General features: G+C 36.6%; 2 protein-coding genes and 1 long non-coding RNA gene across 4 annotated transcripts; all 3 read right to left on the bottom strand.

Annotated features, from left to right (window-relative positions):
• Positions 1–856: 856 nt before the first annotated feature.
• Positions 857–12,072, bottom strand: LOC128016919 (anoctamin-9). 2 transcript variants are annotated; one of them, XM_052601876.1, is made up of 24 exons: positions 11,844–12,072; positions 7,729–7,785; positions 7,237–7,368; positions 7,008–7,153; positions 6,878–6,927; positions 5,891–5,955; positions 5,682–5,767; positions 5,464–5,598; positions 5,219–5,312; positions 4,743–4,803; positions 4,571–4,653; positions 4,379–4,483; positions 4,134–4,298; positions 3,995–4,031; positions 3,793–3,904; positions 3,652–3,709; positions 3,397–3,494; positions 3,095–3,255; positions 2,750–2,902; positions 2,495–2,642; positions 2,261–2,374; positions 2,038–2,131; positions 1,807–1,919; positions 857–1,667 (listed from the first exon to the last, which is right to left on the bottom strand). In XM_052601876.1, exons 1-24 carry the CDS (start codon positions 11,862–11,864, stop codon positions 1,625–1,627), a joined length of 2,331 nt encoding a protein of 776 aa, XP_052457836.1. In that variant the 5' UTR covers positions 11,865–12,072; the 3' UTR covers positions 857–1,624. The 2 variants fall into 2 exon arrangements, with proteins under 2 accessions (XP_052457836.1, XP_052457837.1); XM_052601877.1 differs by having other exon boundaries at positions 7,008–7,149; positions 7,233–7,368.
• A 1,878-nt stretch (positions 12,073–13,950) lies between these two features.
• On the bottom strand, positions 13,951–15,772 carry LOC128016920 (protein TSSC4-like). Its single transcript, XM_052601879.1, has 2 exons — positions 15,750–15,772; positions 13,951–15,530 (listed from the first exon to the last, which is right to left on the bottom strand). The coding sequence occupies exon 2, from the start codon at positions 15,451–15,453 to the stop codon at positions 14,530–14,532; it is 924 nt and encodes a 307-aa protein (XP_052457839.1). The 5' UTR covers positions 15,454–15,530; positions 15,750–15,772; the 3' UTR covers positions 13,951–14,529.
• Positions 15,773–16,503: 731 nt separating this feature from the next.
• On the bottom strand, positions 16,504–19,524 carry LOC128016921 (uncharacterized). Its single transcript, XR_008184310.1, has 3 exons — positions 19,281–19,524; positions 17,678–19,176; positions 16,504–17,278 (listed from the first exon to the last, which is right to left on the bottom strand). It is a non-coding gene; the product is annotated as an uncharacterized LOC128016921 (long non-coding RNA).
• Between the last annotated feature and the right edge of the window lie 269 nt (positions 19,525–19,793).

Raw genomic sequence — 19,793 nt, forward strand, 5'->3', positions numbered from 1 at the left:
CGGCTCTCTTCAAGATAGAGATAGAATTGTAAAATGCTGACAAAGAGTTTTGACCTAACTTTACTCGGAGAGACAGAGTTCAGTAGATGAAGAGTGGGAGAGAACAGAGAGTGCAATGTTTGTTTTTAAAGAACTTCTGCCCTGTATTTTCCAAACAGAGAAATGACCTTAACTGTTTACTCTCTAAACATTAAAGACAAAAATATTCTCAAAGACAGAAGTAAATCGGAGAGTTTATCCGCAAGAGGAAAATGGTCATTAAAAAGGAAGATTAAGACTTTTGATGTCTCTAAATTACAAAGGCACTCCACATTTTATGCATATCTGGTTTAAGCTGTATGAGCCAAATATATTTGGCTGAACAGAAAAGGCCAACGCAACCACAGAAATATGCACACATGCAATTACTCAGTTCCCTGTGTGTGACCCAGAAACACTTGGAGGAAGCAGCAAATAAAAAAATCACTATAAAAAGTTGCTGTTTAATATAAAAAGAGTGAATGCATACATTGCACTAAATGATGAGACAAATCTGTCTCATCTCTACACTTCCATATATCTTCAAGAACTATTATTATAGATAAAAAGGGAAGATATATTGAAATTTTAGGAAGCTTTAGGATTACTTCAAGACAGCAAAAGAAGAAACTTTCTGCACGTTCCATTAACTATCATTTCCATTAGATTCTTGCAAAATTATGTAGAGGGAAGAAACCTAAGATAACAGCTTATCTTAAACAGCTTATCTTAAACAACTGACAGAGTATAACAAAACACACTGGTCAAAAGTAACTAATGGAATGTCTGTGCAGTAAAAGTATTCGTTCTTTGTATAAAGTGACTCAACAGTGTCTACTGACATCTTATGGAGGAAAAATCCATTTTCAAATTTTATTTCAACTTCAACATTTCTTTCACCCCATTACTTTATTCCTGGAACACAATCAATAGGAAAATATCAAAAATACAATATCAAAATATATTTCTATTTAAAGAGAGAGAGAGATGTTTAGGAATGCTATGGACAGCAATGTAAAAAGCATAACACATACTGGGATCATTTTCCATATTTTTTCTTTAGGTCACATTCAGGTCTTTTTATCTACACAAAACAGTGAGGCCTAACACTGGCTGAAGCTTTTTTACTTGAAGCTTTCTTACTTTTCCTGTTAAAAAAAAAAAAAAAAAAAAATCTTCTAAATCTTCTTTAACAAAAAAAACATTATAAAATACATTTTTGGCAACAAAATTAATGGATACTTTTGAGACTTGTTGGACCTTTTCATACTAAGTAATTGTACATTTTCACAGGTAATAGGCACATTTTCTTTCTTTGCTCAGAAACATAATTAATATATGATGCAACCAATAAACGTATGGTGTATCCGTCTGAAGCAGAGCAAATATGAATCATCATAAGGAAAACTGTAAACTGCAAAGAGAGCAAAGCTACAATAACGGCTTTCAAATAGTAAAGTGAAGAGATACATCCCACATATGGATGCAAGTCAGATAATGATCTCAATCAAATACAGAAATCTGACTGTATAAAGTCTTGTTGCACACATGGACATCAGGTTTTCAGATCTCTGATATTAAATAATCTGGTTAGAACCTTCATCCTTCACACCTCAGTGCATCTGGTGTTAAAGATCACATCTGCTTCACTGTTAGAGACAGAAAAACAGTTAATAAGCACCACAGAGAGGATTTGTTGAGGCTTATAACTGTCCTAAATATTTTAATATAACTTCACATTCACAGCAGTGAGAAAGAGTCATAGCTCAGTCACATGAAAATACTTACTGGAGTTCCTTTTTCAGCCTCCTCATTTTGTCGTCTAGCCTGTCGTTCTTCACTCTGATGGGATTGTCAGGTATAAACCAGGCGGCGATAAATTTGCACATCACCACTACATGCTGAGCGGAAAGAAGCACAGGAGATCCCAGACAATGTTTAACCAAAGATCAACACCGTAAAACATGATAAAAGATTAATAGAACGGAAAGCCAAGTTAAATAGCTCGAATATTTGTACCTCGAACAGAATAACAAATGCAAAGCGGAGTGCCAGAATGAGCCAAAACTGAGGGGTGAGACTCTGGTCTTCATCGCTGCGGTAGTCTTTGTAACTGTAGAATACACCATACACATTCAATGCAATGAAACTGTAGGACATGAAGCCTTCCCTTACTGTACAAACCAATCAAATTCATCTGCATTATTAAAAGGTACATCAAAACCAAGAACACACGTCTCACCTGCACTGTGTAATATTATATCCATTCTCTATCAACTGCTTGAAGTCGTCTCTCACTTTGTCATTGGACATGAATGCTGTTGCCAGAGTGTTGTTGATGTATCCTGTCATACAGCTATCAGACAAAATAATAACAATATACACTTTACACAAACTTTTTGATTTGACACTTTTTTTGCCAATAAGTGGTGAAATGAAAATGTGGAAAACGCTGCTTGATTGGTTTACTACTCACTCCAGGCTTGTGTTATTGTTGGTAGCACAAGGTCCATAATGATAACGATACACCAGACGGGGAATGAAGTCAGAGGAAATCCCTATCACCAGTCCATTAGCGATGACAGCCATCACCCCGACAGCTTCTAATATTCTAGTCCACACACCTGCACGAGGACAATACATGGCACGGTGGGTTTACTGGATGCTTGAAAACTGACGTACACGCCACGGTACACATCATCATCACTGCACAAATACATTAACTATTTACCGATGTCATTTGTCTTTTTGGGCACTGGGCGGCGCTCAAGGCTGACCATCTTGATGGCATCCAGTCTGATCTCAAAAATGTTATTGATAAGGGCCAATAATGGAGCCAGAGGGAAGGCAGCCACAAAAATGGTGGTGAAACTGAACTGAAGAACTAATGACAGAGAGAACAGTATAGGTTAGTGGATGACTTGGGAACATTACCACAAATAAAGCATGTGGCTTTACCTGTAAAGTTCACAAATGTCAAAATATAACAAAAGTAAATCTTAGCAATCCAAAAATCCTACTACAGTAAAAAATGTATGTTATGGGTAAGTCAGTGATAATGGAGAGAGAAACGAACCAATTTCCAAAAACTCATTGAACAAGCTGAAAGCATTAACATCGTTCAGGTCGTAGTTTTCCACCAAGCTACGAAGCTGGGAGGAGTTGTCCCCCTCCTCTTGACATGCCTCCTGGCAACAGTTACCACACTTTCTGCGCCTAAAACAGAGCTTTAACCAGCTGTGGCCGCAAACAAAGGAAAAGGAAAGAGAAATCCAGGTCCAATAAGCACTGTATATTTTTTTTTTCTGGAATCTGGAAAAATATGAAGATTTTATCTTATTCGATTTTGGTGCATACAGTATTCTAGAAAACACTTACGGCACTATGAACTCAAATATGTTGTTGATTGTTTGTTTGAGCACCAGAATAACAGCCATCTGGATGAAGAGATCTGTAAGGCAGCCACTTGGATGACACTAAATCAGAGAAATATTTGTTTGCAGTTAGATTTCAAGATTAGAATCACACTTTGAATACAAGAGTCTGACAAATGCATAAATATACCTACAGTAAATATGCATTTCTAAATATAAATGAACATATAATGTACAGTAATACTGGCATGACTTTTACCTCTTCTAGTCTCCATTTTCCTGCAATTCGCACATAGTTTCCTGGATAGCCATTGAACCTAAGTACAGCATATTGAGACACTTTGAATAGCCTGCCATAAAAATAAATAACTACAAAGCACACACACATACACACATTTACCTTCCAAGAAAGAACGCCACATAAAATAGAGATGAGAAGAGAGTGAAGAATTGAAATGTGAACATCTTCACTGTGAAGCGCTTCTCTGTGGCTGCAAAAGAGCGCGTCTCTTCTGCAAATAAACAGTAATTACATATTGTTTAACGGTGGTTTGTCAGTTTATTATGTAATCGAGTTTATGCAAACAATATTTAATACCCACCAAACTCACACAGTTTGAAGGCCACAATTTTGTTGACCTGAAAAGAAACAAATGTATTATTTTCTTCCAGAAAGTCCCTATGTTCTTTAACGAGCAAATTTTTTTTTTTCACATAAGACAGTTTTCTAGCAGTACTTACCCGAGTCATAACCTGAATGGTAATGTAGTGCAGCACTGCTCCAGATAGCATGGCTATTGTGGTGGCATGATCCCGGAAAAAGTCCCACTCACTTTGGGACAACATTATTGCAGTTAAAACACGGCAGATGACCAGACAATGGGTCAGACCTATAATCACCACCAACTGAACACAATAAAGAGAAGTTATTATTTGTGACATTATTTGAATATATATGTAAAAAGTAAAACAAAAAAGCGTCTCACCACTAATGTAACCAAAAGAAGCAGCACAATGCTGCGCAGGTAGGAATGCCTGAACTCTTTTTGCTCACACTGAGGGTCATTTACAATCTCCAGAATCAGTTCTTCCTGTGGACCGATCGAGTTATTTGGCTCCATTAAAAGATGCACATTAAATATTCTAAAAGTGATGATGAGAAAAAGTTATGACCCTACCTCCTCCTCACACCAGTCAAACACTTTCCACTTTGACACATACAGAGCTCGTTGTCTCTTCCACAGCTCCAAGAACAGAGTTGCTAGTCAAAGAAAAACATCATGGTACTTCAGTATCTGTCATATCACATAGAAATGTGCGGTTTATTTTGCTAAAATGGCAAAAACTCACCCCAAATCGCCATGAACATGGCAAAAGCCACCGTCCCTTCATTGTCAAATAGCTGGCTCATCTGTTTGTACACATTTACTTTGTTAACACAACTCGTCAAGATGACACAGAAAACAGATGCAGATAATAGTGAGATTTCTTTTTGAAAGAAATTCATATTTTATTCAGCAATAATGTACTCCACTGATCAAAACTAATAATAAAGACATTTATAATGTTACAAAATATTTCTTATTCCAATAAATGCTGTTATTTTTGTATCTATTTATCAGAGAATTCTATTAGAGAACTGTTTCTATTTCTGAAGGATAATGTGACACTGAAGACTGGATAATGCCCATCAAAAGAGACTTCTTCAACAGCTAACTTTTAACCACCACCTTTCAACACAAATCACTGTTATGTATATAAACAACAATTTCTAGTCTCGAAAAGTGCTGAATTATAAATAAACGGCCACTTGTTAATTGACTGACCTTGGCATCTGAACAGGTGTCAGACAGGTTCCACACGCTGCATCCTCTGTCACATCTTGGACACATGATGATGTTGGAGTCACAGACTTCATGACTGTAAGAACACACCACAATTTAGAGATCATTCAATTAAATAATTAATAATTAATAATTAAACTCAGATTAGTCTGTCTGAATCTGACCCGTCATCCGTCTCTACACCTCAACACTGAATCTGTGAATCTGTTTGTTCTGAATATACTCACATGAGTGGACTCGTATTGAAGAAGGCAAGGCCGTACAAGAACACAACAACACCGATAACAGCTGCGGGGATGAGCATGCATGTGTACCAGCCCAGCCACAGGTAATACAGAGCCACTTTCTCCCCGAAATAGTCCCTTAAAATTACATGTGCAAACAAATAGTGTTAAAAAAAGACAATCAAGGAAGAACAAGATGAGATGAATCAAGGAGAACTTACTTGATATCAGTGACAGGCTGTTGAAAAGGCTTCATTAATGCAAACCAGCTTGCCCACTTCTCCTTTAGTTTTTCCTGCTCTTTTTTCTTGAAGAGATAAGTCAACAATGTTTAACACCACTTTTTAAACTAAAAAGCTCAGGTATTTACTTTATGATTTCCTTGGCTTCTGTGTAGATGAATGCAACAAATAAGGCCTGAAAGATTTACCTCATGCAGACAGAAGATGGACTCAAAAGCACCTTGATACAGCAGGTCTCTAAGGCTCTCTTTCACTGTAAAATAGCAGATAGTCATTGGTAGCACTTTATTTTACAGTCCTGTTCCTCGTGTACATACTATGAACTTATTATAGTAATTACAATAACTATGTAATAGCTAGGTACTAACCCTGAACCTACCCCTAAACCTAACCCTACCCCACGTAGTTACCATGTGTTACCAGAACTTTCTTAGAATATGTAAGTTCACTATGAGTACATGTTAGTACACATACTGTAAAATAAAGTGCAACCGAGACATTGATTATATTATAGAGGCTCAGTTTTAATATTTCTTAAAACAAACTGAACATTGATGGGTGTTTTTTATTTATTTCTAAAGCCTTTTAATATGTGCTTGAACAAACACTTTTAGATTCAGTTTAGTATCACATTATACCCATTTTATGTATAGCTTTTTTTTGGTAGACTATGTGTTCGAATGGCTTTAAGATGAAAATAAAATCTTACAACCAGTTTGGGGTACTGTAAGTAAGATTGTTTTTGTATCACAATTTTCAAAATGTATCACAATTTCCACAAAAATATTAAGCAGCACAAAAAAAAATCAGTTTTTATAATAATACAAAATGTTTCTTGAGCACCAAATCACTATATTAGAATGATTTGTGAAGAATGTTACACTGTACAATGTACACTGTAGACTGGAGTAAAGGTGCTGAAAATTCAGCTTTGCCATCACAGGAATAAATTACATTTTAAAACATATCAAAACAGAAAACAGTCATTTTTAATGTTAATAATATTTCACAAATTATTTGTGTCTTTTGATCATTTAAATACAGCCTTGGTGAGTACAGTTTACGGTATTTTAAGTTCTTAGTTTCAGGTTCAGAATGAGACAGAACAACGATGGGAAAAAAGATAAACAAAGTGAAAATGAAAGACAGAGAGAGTAGGAGCTTTACAAGTGTACCTCCTGTTCCTATAAATGTATTGTTCAAGACAAAGTGGACGATCCTGATTCTATGAGACATGGAAAAAGAAAGTCATTACAGAAGCCTTGAATGGAACAACAGATTTCGCACGCTTACTGTGACCCTCACCTGGTGCAGTATGAGACAGACACGTCACACTTTTGCTCTCCGCTCCAGTTACAGGCATCAGACACCTTTAGCAAGTACTTGTACTTTGCAAAAATCTCTTCAGGTGCACAGACACCGAAGAACACCTTTCCGTCACGTTCATCTATCTGTTGAACAATAATGAGAGCCTTGAGTAAGAGTCTAATTTAACTGACACAATACTAGTGTGTGTGACAGTGACAGAACATACAATCACTTTAATGTTCTTCTTTTTCAGTTCACAGATAAAGAGATCCTGCTTCTTGGAGATTTGGTCATCCATATTCTTATTTTTTTCAGCCACCAGGACATAGTCATATAATTGAGGAAGGTATAAGTTACCCTGTATAAAACATGAAGAATCAACTAGGTTAAGACAGAAAGAATCTGGTTGCAGGCATACTGTACAATTTTTATGTAATTATCAATTTTTTTATCAGATGTTTGACTGTATTATTGTTGTTTGTTGGTTTTGTGTCAGTATTTGAGTCTGTGACTGTCATTTAGTTTTCTCAGGAACTTTAGATCAACTTTAGATCATGTGAATGTGGCATTATAACCAGAGTGTGGTAAGATACAAAATCATCATTCATGTGTATTTATCATAAATGAGCATGTGCTTATGTAAACATGTGACTGTGTCATCGAAGCCAGTTGGCCAACAAATGCACAAAAACACACGCCACATGGTTTCTTTTCCTACCTGTGAGGGAAGTAAAGGATCATTTCCATTGTCCAGCTCATACAGTGCCACGCCATCCTGCAATACACCCAAATGACAAAGAATAAGTAAAGAACATTTTATAAACATAAATTGTATAAAACAATGTTTTATTTTGCTAGGGAACTACCACATTCAAGGCCAAGGACATCCATGTGTCCAATAGTCCATGTGACATCAGTGTTTCAACCATATTTTTATGAAGCTACAAGAATACTTTTTGTGTGCAAAGAAAACAAAAATAATGATTTTATTAAAAAAAAATGTATCTTCCAGTCATTCTTGCCATCGGTCACGAGAGTACCACAACACAAGCGTGTGATGCTGCTGACGCAGAACCCAGATGCGCTGCGCCTTGTTTACAAGCAGAGGAATGAACACGCATGCGTCGTGGTACTCTCATTAATGGTAGCAGAGACTGACCAGCATGAACAACATGAGGGTAATTAAAGACAGCATTTTCATTTTTGCCTGAACTATCCCTTTAAAGGGGTGGTTGACTTTTTTTCTAGGCTTGATTGTGTTTATGGGGTACAGTCTAACGTGTTCATGCTTCGTTTTTTTTTTTTTAAATGCATTATTTTGCACAGAATTTACCTTTATTCCACTCCGATCTGTCCCTTATCTGACAAACACCTTGATTTATTTCCGGTTATTATTAAGCCCCTCCCTCAGAAATACGCGATTGACTGAGATTGGTCAGCTGGCTCAGTGTGTTGTGATTTGTTAAACCACCTCTTGAGCGCGTCTGAACATCCCAGTTATATATTCCAGTTGTATTGTAAACAATGATGTTCTCTATATTTTTCTAATCACTTGAGCCCGATTGAGACACAGAGAATATTAATGAAGAAGATCGCACAGAACAAGCACGGCTCTTAATGGTATGTTTATTTGTTGTTGTCATATTTTTAGATACGCTGTTATTTGTACTGTTTCTGTTAGCTTTTTATATACGGTTTTAATCTGATTAAAGCTTCAATACACCACAGCAACCATAAACGTGTCCATGTATAACGATTCTCATTGCTTTGTGAAAATAAGTGTATAAATGGAACAGTTTGTTGGAGCTAATTTGATGGTCTGAATGAGAGAGGAAGAGAGAGAGAGAGATGTGGAGCAAGGCGCTGCGAGGGACAGGATTGTGAACCGCTGCTTTAGATAATTGATTTTGAAACTTGTGAATCCATCAGAATCATGATTCATATGTGCACATATTTTCACGTGCACCCCTAGTTTTCTCTTTCTCTTCTCTAAAGCAGAACAGCTTGGCCTCGCCCCCTTTGTTGTGTGTTCCCTGGGGTGGGTTTTATCTGGGTTTGTGATATAACGGACCTAGGAAGAAGCTTGTTGTAGGCTCTTACCAGCCGTTTTTGTAGGCATTAAACTGACCGAATTTTAAAAGCATTGCAATTTTGCTGATATTTTTATGCTCAAACAGCAACATTACAAATTAAATAACATAAAAAAGTGTTCAATCAACCACCCCTTTATGATTTTCACTCACATTGTTACACTGATAGTATCATTTATAAATACTACTTTTTTTTAATTATTATTAATTAATTATACTGTAAATTAATTTTATTAGCTGTGACAGATTTTTGGACCCAAGTGTATCTGGACTTCAATGGAGGTCAACTAGGCCTACAGTCTTTCTGAACCCTTGGGTTTTTATAAAAATTTAAACCAGTGGGAAGGAAATTATATAATGGGATTATGCATATTTTATATAATACTGTTGCTACTAATAGATGTGAAACAAATCAGTCTAAATTAATAATACAACTAATAATAATAATTTTAGCAAAGCTGTCTTTCTTCTTCCTGTTCTACATTTTACTTTCTCTTGGCTGCATCTTTTACTGCTGGTATGACAACAGGTTAAGACATGCCTTTGGGAAACCATTTATAAAACTGCAAGTGTCTGAGTGTGTTTGTGTGTCGGGGACAGAGAGACAGAGGAACCCCTAAGAACAAGGATTTTGATTCCTCACGTCTGCCTTACATAACCATTAACCAAAAGTTAACCAAAGTCACAATAATTAAAGTATGTTCTTGCTAAATGACTTTTAAAGAAGCAACACAGACCCATGACAAATAGCTTGGTAAAACACAACAGCACCATTCCTCATTCAGTATTTGCAGACATTTTGCACAATACAAACACATAGTAATTTTACGCAAAAGCCATTAACGATGAGTCTAACATCTAATCCGTAATAAACAATGTTTTATGCATCACACAAGATTAAAGCTATTATAAGACAATTGTTTAAGTAAACACGAGTGTACATTAACATTATATTGACAGCCACAGTAAAGTCTCTTTTTTGAAGCATACACCTGAAGGTTCTCAACAACAAGAAGTTCAGGCTGGATGAGTGTTCCTCAGAATAGTTTGTCATTTTCTGAGGACAGTAATCCCTCCCTAATAGCATTGTAAAAACATGTCTGAAATAATTACACTACAGTAAACTACACAAATTTTAATAATCCAAATAAGACGGTTATTTATTACATTTACATTTAATAATTTAGCTGACGCTTTTATCTAAAGCGACTTACAATTGCTATATACACTCACCTAAAGGATTATAAGGAACACCTGTTCAATTTCTCATTAATGCAATTATCTAATCAACCAATCGCATGGCAGTTGCTTCAATGTATTTATGGATGTGGTCCTGGTCAAAACAATCTCCTGAACTCCAAACTAAATGTCAGAATGGGAAAGAAAGGTGATTTAAGCAATTTTGAGCATGGCATGGTTGTTGGTGCCTGACGGCATTTCACAATCTGCTCAGTTACTGGGATTTTCACGCACAACCATTTCTAGGGTTATAAAGAATGTTGTGAAAAGGGAAAAACATCCAGTATGCGGCAGTCCTGTGGGCGAAAATGCCTTGCTGATGCTAGAGGTCAGAGGAGAATGGGCCGACTGATTCAAGCTGATAGAAGAGCTACTTTGACTGAAATAATCACTCGTTGCAACCGAGGTATGCAGCAAAGCATTTGTGAAGCCAGAACACGCACAACATTGAGGCTGATGGGCTACAACAGCAGAAGACCCCACCGAGTACCACTTATCTCCACTACAGATAGGAAAAAGAGGCTACAATTTGCACAAGCTCACCAAAATTGGACAGTCGAAGACTGGAAAAATGTTGCCTGGTCTTATGAGTCTCAATTTCTGTTGAGACATTCAGATGGTAGAGTCAGCCACAATGTACCCAATCCCATCCTCTGATGGCTACTTCCAGCAGGATAATGCACCATGTCACAAAGCTCAAATCATTTCAAATTGGTTTCTTGAACATGACAATGAGTTCACTGTACTAAAATGACCCCCACTGTCACCAGATCTCAACCCAATAGAGCATCTTTGGGATGTGGTGGAACAGGAGCTTCGTGCCCTGGATGTGCATCCCACAAATCTCCATCAACTGTAAGATGCAATCATATCAATATAGGCCAACATTTCTAAAGAATGCTTTCAGCACCTTGTTGAATTAATGCTACGTAGAATTAAGGCAGTTCTGAAGGTTAAAGGGGGTCAAACACAGTATCAGTATGGTGTTCCTAATAATCCTTTAGGTGAGTGTATGTCAGAGGTTGCACGCCTCTGGAGCAACTAGGGGTTAAGTGTCTTGCTCAGGGACACATCGGAGACTCACAGTGGATTCTAACCTGGGTCTCTCACACCAAAGGCATGTGTCTTATCCACTGCGCCACCAACACCCCATTTATGTATCCTGATCATTCACTAAGGAAAAATAAAATAGTCATAAAGGTTTTGTCTTGCTTGACACAAGACTGTAAACTTACCTCCCTATGGGACATACTGTTACTGTAACTTGTCTCTCTATATGTTCTGGAACATACTTTAACAGTAATATTAGTAATGGCGAAAGCCAATGATGTAGCATATTTCCCATTATAAATAGCTCTAATTACTCAAGAAAACAGCATTAGTCCTTTTTCTTCACGTGAGCGGTCAAAAGTCTCACGTTGACCATAAATGAATAAACACTTCAGGATCACTGAGACAGGCTATTACACACACACACACACACACACACACACACACACAGTACCTCTCGATCAGTGCAGAACATCCTCAGATCCAAGTATTCAAAGCAGTTCTGTAAACTTCAGGCAGACTGTCGTCAGTGTCTCTTCTTTTATCCTCACATAGTCTAAGTCCAGCTATAAGTAATGCGAGAATTTAAAACTAACTAGAGACCGACAGAAAGCAGTGTGAAATTCCGCATTTCCAAACTCGAGCGCAAACACGACGGTGTGCTCACTTCGTTTACCTTTACAGGTGAGACCGCAGACGTCATCACTTTCTGTGGAAGGGCGTGGCTGTAACTTGTTTAGGACGGCACAGTGCATAGTCTGTATCAATAAAGGGAGATCGAAACTTAACTCCCCCTTCTCCCTAAAGCAGTTCCCAGACCTCATTGCCAACAGTCATTGAGCTCTGAATGTCATTACTCTTATTAGAATTTGCCGCAGATGTGGTCAGAGTTCCCGTCCTATGTATTTTCAAAATTAAAACGCGCACAGAAAATACTTACTTCAACCTCCTAATATTTAAATATACTTTAAATATTTACAGAAATATTTTGGAATAATAATTAGGCCTATAGAATAAAGAAGAAATGCACATATGCAGGTGCATCTCAATAAATTAGAACATCGTGGAAAAGTTAATTTCAGTAATTCAACTTAAAAAAATGTGAAACTCGTGTATTAATTAAATTCAATGCAAACAGACCCAAGTAATTTAAGTCTTTGGTTCTTTTAATTGTAATGATTGTGGCTCACATTTAACAAAAACCCACCAATTCTCTATTAGAATACATCAGAATTTATTAATAAAATAAATAAATAATTAAGTGAATTGTGGAAAGTATGTTTATTTGCTGTACATGTCAATACTTGGTAGGGGCACCTTTTGCTTTAATTTCTGCCTCAATTCGGCGTGGCATGGAGGTGATCAGTTTGTGGCACTGCTGAGGTGGTATGGAAGCCCAGGTTTCTTTGACAGTGGTCTTCAGCTCATCTGCATTTTTAGGTCTCTTGTTTGTCATTTTCCTCTTGACAATACCTCATAGATTCTCACTGGGGTTCAGGTCTGGTGAGTTTGTTAGCCAGTCAAGCACACAACACCATGGTCATTTAACCAACTTTTGTTGCTTTTGGCAGTTTGAGCAGAAGGAAACATGAAGTGTTCCAATTTTTCGAAAAACTTGTGCAGTGACTTTGGTTAAAAAAAAAAAAAAAAACACAATGGACCAACACCAGAAGATGACATTGCACCCCATCACAGACTGTGGAAACTCAACACTGGACTTCAAGCAACTTGGGCCATGAGCTTCTCCAACCTTCCACCAGACTCTAAGACCTTGGTTTCCAAATGAAATACAAAACTTGCTCTCATCTGAAAAGGGGTCTTTGGACCATTGGGCATATGGCTGTGGTTCTCTCGGTTGGTTGTGCATCTTTTTCTTCCACAACTTTTCTTCCATTCAACTTACTGTTAACATGCTTGGATACAGCACTCTGTGAATGCACGTCCTGATTTTGCTGAGTTAGATGTGTTCCTAAGTCAACATATTTTGTTGACCCTGGAACAACATTTTACTCCAAAAATATATTCTTGACCATATCCCTACACCTAAACCTAACCTTAACCATAAGTAATCCCTAAAATCAGATGAAATGATAGATGAATGACACTGATGTACAGGCACCAAACATTGATTTTAAGCATAAACTTCACAAAATCTATAAACTGGTTCTTCAAATCTGATTGGTTAATCACAATGTTGTTCCAGGGACAACAGGAACATGTCTCACTTGGTAAAATCAGGTTCTGCCTCTGAACAGCCAGCTTCTTTGGAAATGAATGTTTGGCTTCTGGACAACTGTCAGATCAGCAGTCTTCCACATGATTGTGTAGCCTAGTGAACCAAATTGAGGGACCATTTTGAAGGCTCAGGAAACCTTTGCAGTTGTTTTGAGTTGAGCTGATTGGCATTCCACCATATTCTAATTTGTTGAGATAGTGAATTGGTGGGTTTTTGTTAAATGTGAGGCAAATTCATCACAATTAAAAGAACCAAAGACTTAAACAACTTAAGTATGTGTGCATTGAATTTATTTAATACAGAAGTTTCACAATTTGAGTTGGATTACTGAAATAAATTAACTTTTACATGACATTTTAATTTATTGAGGTGCACCTGCATATTGAATTTATACTTTCATAACCTGCTAGATTTGCAAATTATACTTTTACGTGTTGGTCTAGCGGAACAAGATGTATGTATGTGTATGTGTGTGTACACACACACACACACACACACATATATGATCAATCAACATGTGACCATGCAAAACACTGAGCTTTACATTTTCACCGACATTAAGACAAGGCACACTTATTTAATGTGATCTCAAAATACAAACAGCAACTTAGTCAAATTTATTCAGGAAAAGTTGTCATAAAAATGACAGTACCTCAGAATGATTGTGTACATACTTAAAACACTGCTACTGCTACAGGTTTTCACTCTATAGATATGTGGGTTATTTTGTTACACTATCCTTTGAGAAGGAGGCTGCACAATATGACAGCAAGAGCTTTTCATGGATTATACAACTAAAATTAAGATACATGGACAGTCAAACAACTTTATACAAAATAGCAAATTTACACGAAATACATGAACACTGAAACAGTAAGTATTTATTTTCAAGTGCTCAGACTGCTCACTCTGTGCCACCATCATCTTCAAGTGTTTTACGGAAGTGTTTGTGATTTACTTTTACTTTCTTGCTACTGCTGAAGACAACACAAGACACCTTTTTGTTGTTGTCCTCTTTTTCAGTCCCCCACTTTCTTTTTTTCTCTTTATTCTCCCATGAGCTAAGTTGGTGATGAAGAGGAGCTTCCTCTCCTTCATCGATCTCTTGTCTGTCATCCAAGTGTTGAAGTTCAACTTCTTCCTTCTTAGCATGATCAAGTTTGCTCCCACTCTGATCTTTAATCTTGGGTTTAGCAAACACAATCTTATTTTCACTGCTGCTACCGTGTTCCTGGTTGAAAGCTGGAATGAAAGTTTCAAGTGCTTCCTTCTGAGACCTCCTGCTGTCTTGAAGGCCTTGTATATACTGATAAGAAACCTGACTATTGTCTCTATCACTGGTTTCAGCGACATCTTCAAGACTGTAGTGGGTCCAGTGCTCAGGGTGTCCAAGGTAGTCTGGGAGTTTTTTACCTGGAGATTGTTCTTTGGTTGTCTCTTGACCACACTTCCTTTTAGCTGCATGTTGTGGAGGTGATGGTGGAGCAGGACGGGCAAACGTGCCATCGAGGATGTTGTCTTCACCTAGATCTTTAGACGTGAGCTTTGCAGCACTATCCAACTGTGCAAAGATGTCCCTGCTCCGATCACAGAAACCAGAGCTCCCACCTGTCAATCTGAAGGTGGGATTTTCTTGAGGAACAGACTGGACATGCTGCGGAGTCTCGATTTCATCCTCTGAGGATGATGACAAGTCCTCAACTTTTCTGCCGAAATGCTCAATAGGCTCGTCAGAGTCGCTTAGAGAAAGATTATCTGGTAGCTCAATTATATCTCTATTAGACAGACTGTTGAGGGCATTCTTTTCTTTGCGGTTTTGACCACTCATTGTGCTGCCACTCTGAGGTTATGTCAAGGGACACAACTAGAAGATGGGTATTTATGCTGAGAACCTGTGTGAAACATCTAAAGATGACAGAAATTAAGAATTACTTGTATTAGTGATGCACTAAAGCAGAATCTCCTGACAGCTTCTTTAAGAGTAACAAATGAAGTAAAGTTTTGACTGAACATATCACTAGTGCTAAACAGAAAGGTAATCTTGAACTTAATTTTTGGACAAAATCATTTGCGACCAAATGACATTACAAGTAAAAAAGCAAGGACGAGGAACTACTCACTCACCAAACAGTTCTTGAGACACCTGAAGAAACCAAAATGAGAGACAAGCAGTGAGTGGTTTACTCAGTAAATATACATTATAACTGCATTATACAGTGGGTTATAATGATACATGAATTTGAATACATAAATGATTCATATAAATAGACAGATAGATAGATAGATAGATAGATAGATAGATAGATAGAGAGACAGACAGACAGACAGACAGACAGACAGAGAGACAGACAGATAGATAGATGATAGATAGATATTGTGATTCTGTGGTTCTTTAATATAAAGGTGTTTGTTACATGCTTCATAATGGCACTACTCTGAAGAATGCAGAGGATTTATTACACAGCTGGAACAATGCTTGGGTGTATGCACTCAAAAAAATATTTAGGCCTTATAAATAAGATTTATGTAATTTGATTGCATATAAATTTTCCATCCATTTGGATTACATATTTTTAATGTAAACGTATTAATAAACTTAATGTGATAAATATATGTAAGTCCTATATAAATAAAACAAGTAACAATTAGATTTATGTAATATTTTAAATTAATCCAATTTATTTTAAATGAATAAGAAATGGGTTTATGTGTTATTATGAAATAAACCTATTTTACTTAAAATGCATCACATTTAAGTAATTTGTATTAATAAACCCAATGTATTTTAAAATCATATTTATAAATTTGTATTTACTTATTCATCACCATTTCCCCTCCCCAATCAAAATATACAACACAAAAAAGAACGGCCAGAGGGTCACTTCATTTCACATTTTTATTTTAGAAATAACAAGCACAAAAGGCAGCAAAAAGAGGAGCTAGCAAGACGGTCTCTGCTCACTTGTACTGTGTTGTGTACAACCTCAACAAAAATTAATGTAATTTCATTCTTTACTTAACAAACCAAGGTTAATTGCACTACTTTATTTATTTGTTTTTTTGCCACAACCATCCTATAATAAATAAATGCAAAGGATTTTAACAGACTGCAGGCACAGTACTTTTTCCTCAAGAACTGTGCTTAAAAAAAACTGCAAAACTTGAGGTAGACGTAACAATCAGGTCAAATCTGATTCAATGACTAACACTTGTTAACATTACACAAACATTTTCACAAATCTGTGAAATGCAATAATTTGGAAAAATAGGGTGGTGGTTCTCACGAGTAGAAAAAGTGCAAGTCAAGGGGAAAAATGTAAATATCAACATATCTCTCAATGATTCACTGAAGCATCTTAATTTTCAGTCCCTGAACTTTTGGCGACAGCTTGGTTGTATCCAGTTCCATCAGGATTTCCTGAAATGCTTCAAATGTGCACTTGAGGTCTTTTGGATAGTTTAGGTTAAGGGCATCAATTAGTCCAAAAAGCATCACACATCCAAGTGTGACACTTGGCAGGTTTTGCAGAACTTCAACTCCTTCTAGAACAACACCAACATCTGAAGGTTCTTCTTCAGGACCAGCGCCCTCCGCTCGAATGACATGGATGCCCATTGTTGTCTGTGCAATGAGAGATTCAGCCTCCACAGTCCTGGAGGATAAACAAAGAAAATAAGATCCCAATGTGTTCCAAGTTTTCCTATTGATTCAGTCATGTAATTGAAATGATAATTGTACTGTGTTCCTGTTTTGCCATGAATAATGTATTAATTTCCCTATCTACACCAAATCTGAGATCAGCATAATGATGTGAGTGTTTCACGATTATGATTTCATATTTTCCTTACTTTGTAATACCAACTGGATCATTTTATACAGGTAATTTTTAGTTTGATCAATCATGCTCTGTACTGATTGCTGCATAGTTTAATCTTTCGCTGCACACTACACACAAGGGCATAAGCTAGACTGTGATACCAATGAGAAAAATAACTTAATCAATGAAAATTGAAAATTGTAACATGAAGAGAATAGCTTGACACACACTTACCACATATTCTTTGACAAGTGTCTTGATGTCTTCATTGAGGTAGACACTTAGGCACCTCAGGATACAATCACGTCTGGTGTTTTTGTCTTCATTCTCAAACAAGCATAAGAAGATCCCAAAAAACGTCATTAATTATTAACTAATAGTTCAAGTAAGGCTACATTTTAAAGAGGTAGTTCACCCAAAATTTACAATTATGTCATAAATTTTGTCCAACTTTTGTTCATCTTCAGAACACAAATGAAGATCTCTTTTTAAGAAATCTGAAAACTTTGTTTCTCCATTGACAGCTACACAATCACCACTTTGACGCTTCAAATAATTCATAAAGAGATCATAAAACTATTCCATATGAATTGAGCATTTTAGTCCAAATTTTCTAATGAGACATGATCGCATTTTTTTAATGAACAGACTAAATTTAGGCTTTTATTGTATAAACATTGATCAGCAAACATAAACAGAAGCTCAACCGAACCTGTTTAACACACTAGAACAAACCTCACTGGTTCTCGCACATCGATGCAAAAATTCCTGAGCTTCCGTTTACTCTAACTGATGTGAGGTAATGAATGTTTGTTTGAAAAAAAAAGCCTAAATTCAATCTGTTAATTTCTTCAGAAATTTTGGACTAAACTGCTCAATTCATATGGAATAGTTTTATGATCTCTTGATAACATTTTTGGAATGTCAAAGTATTGGTAGCGTAGCTGTCAATAGAGGAACAGAAACCTCTCAGATTTCATTAAAAATATATTTGTTTGTGTTGTACAGAGCCCTGCACATGACATGCAAGAAAAAAAAATGTAATTGTGCACACGATTTAGCGAATCAAGGGAATGAATTATTAAATTGTGCACACGATTAACTTTTTTTCTTGCATGTCATGTGTGGGGCTCCATAGTGTTTCGAAGATAAGTTACGGGTTTGGAACGTCATGAGGTTCAGTTAATAACACTTTTTTATTTTGGGGTGAACTAATACACTATTATAAAACACTATACACAGACAATAATCTTAATTATCTAGCAACTTATTTATATGAATAATGTTTTAAAAATATCGTGCATAAACAATAATGGCAATAAAGTTCTTTAATTTGAATAGAGAGAAATAGAAAGACTGTGTGCATGTGTGTGAAAGAGACTGAGATGTCCTCACTAATAAATCAAATAAATGTGTATTTAATGTGTAAGAAAGATTGTGTTCTTGGCATCTCAGAGGGATAGAGAAAGTGTGTGTGTGTGTGTGTGTGTGTGTGTGCGTGTGAGAGAGATTTCTGAATTCCTGTCAAGTCAAATGAGTAACTGGTTGAAAAAAAAAAGCAAAACATAAAAACACACTTACTTTAGCTGTCAATGCCATTATGGTGTGGATTTTCTGTCCTGCACATCCTCCTTTGATGGCCTCCTTTCCAGGCCATCAGTGTATTTGTCCAGTTGACCAATGAATTTTGATATCAGCGGAACAGTTGTTATACGCATGAACTCCAAGTTTACCTGAAAAAGATGAAAAAGGACACAAAATAATATATTTCACCTTAAACAAGATGTGTTAGTGTATAAATCTGCACTTCCGTTTCAAACAACACTTAACTACTTACTTCTCCAATTTCAAACAATGCTGGCCATCTGTTTCGGACCTCTGTAATCATTGGCTCCTGAAGAATTTATTGTCGTTGGTATGAGAAGGTACGCTGCATCTTTTCCTTGATAACGGTCTTGTTATTATTTTTTTTAACCTCGGTCAATAGAGCAACCCTTTCCACCTCCAGGCTGTCATTGGTTTCACCTCTCGGATGGTTTGGACAGAAATGAACCTCTGCCCTCCGTGGCTTTTTTATGTTTGCAGCTGGTTTTAGTTAGAAACAAAAGCATACTTTTGATTATGAAGTAACAAAGCCAGCATTATATTTTTAGAGAATTATTAGAATAGTACTCTCAATTACTAATTGCAGTAGTTTATAACTGTCTTTATTTGCCGTCAAACGTTAAACCACAGAAAAACAGCAGACCAACAGCAAAAGACACAGACGGGGTAACCTTAAAACCATGGTTCACATAGAACACCCGACCAACTGGCAACTGTTGGAAGTTATCCATGTACGATATAAATA

The sequence above is a fragment of the Carassius gibelio genome, chromosome A7 (genome assembly GCF_023724105.1).
Source record: "Carassius gibelio isolate Cgi1373 ecotype wild population from Czech Republic chromosome A7, carGib1.2-hapl.c, whole genome shotgun sequence".
NCBI lineage: Eukaryota > Metazoa > Chordata > Actinopteri > Cypriniformes > Cyprinidae > Carassius > Carassius gibelio.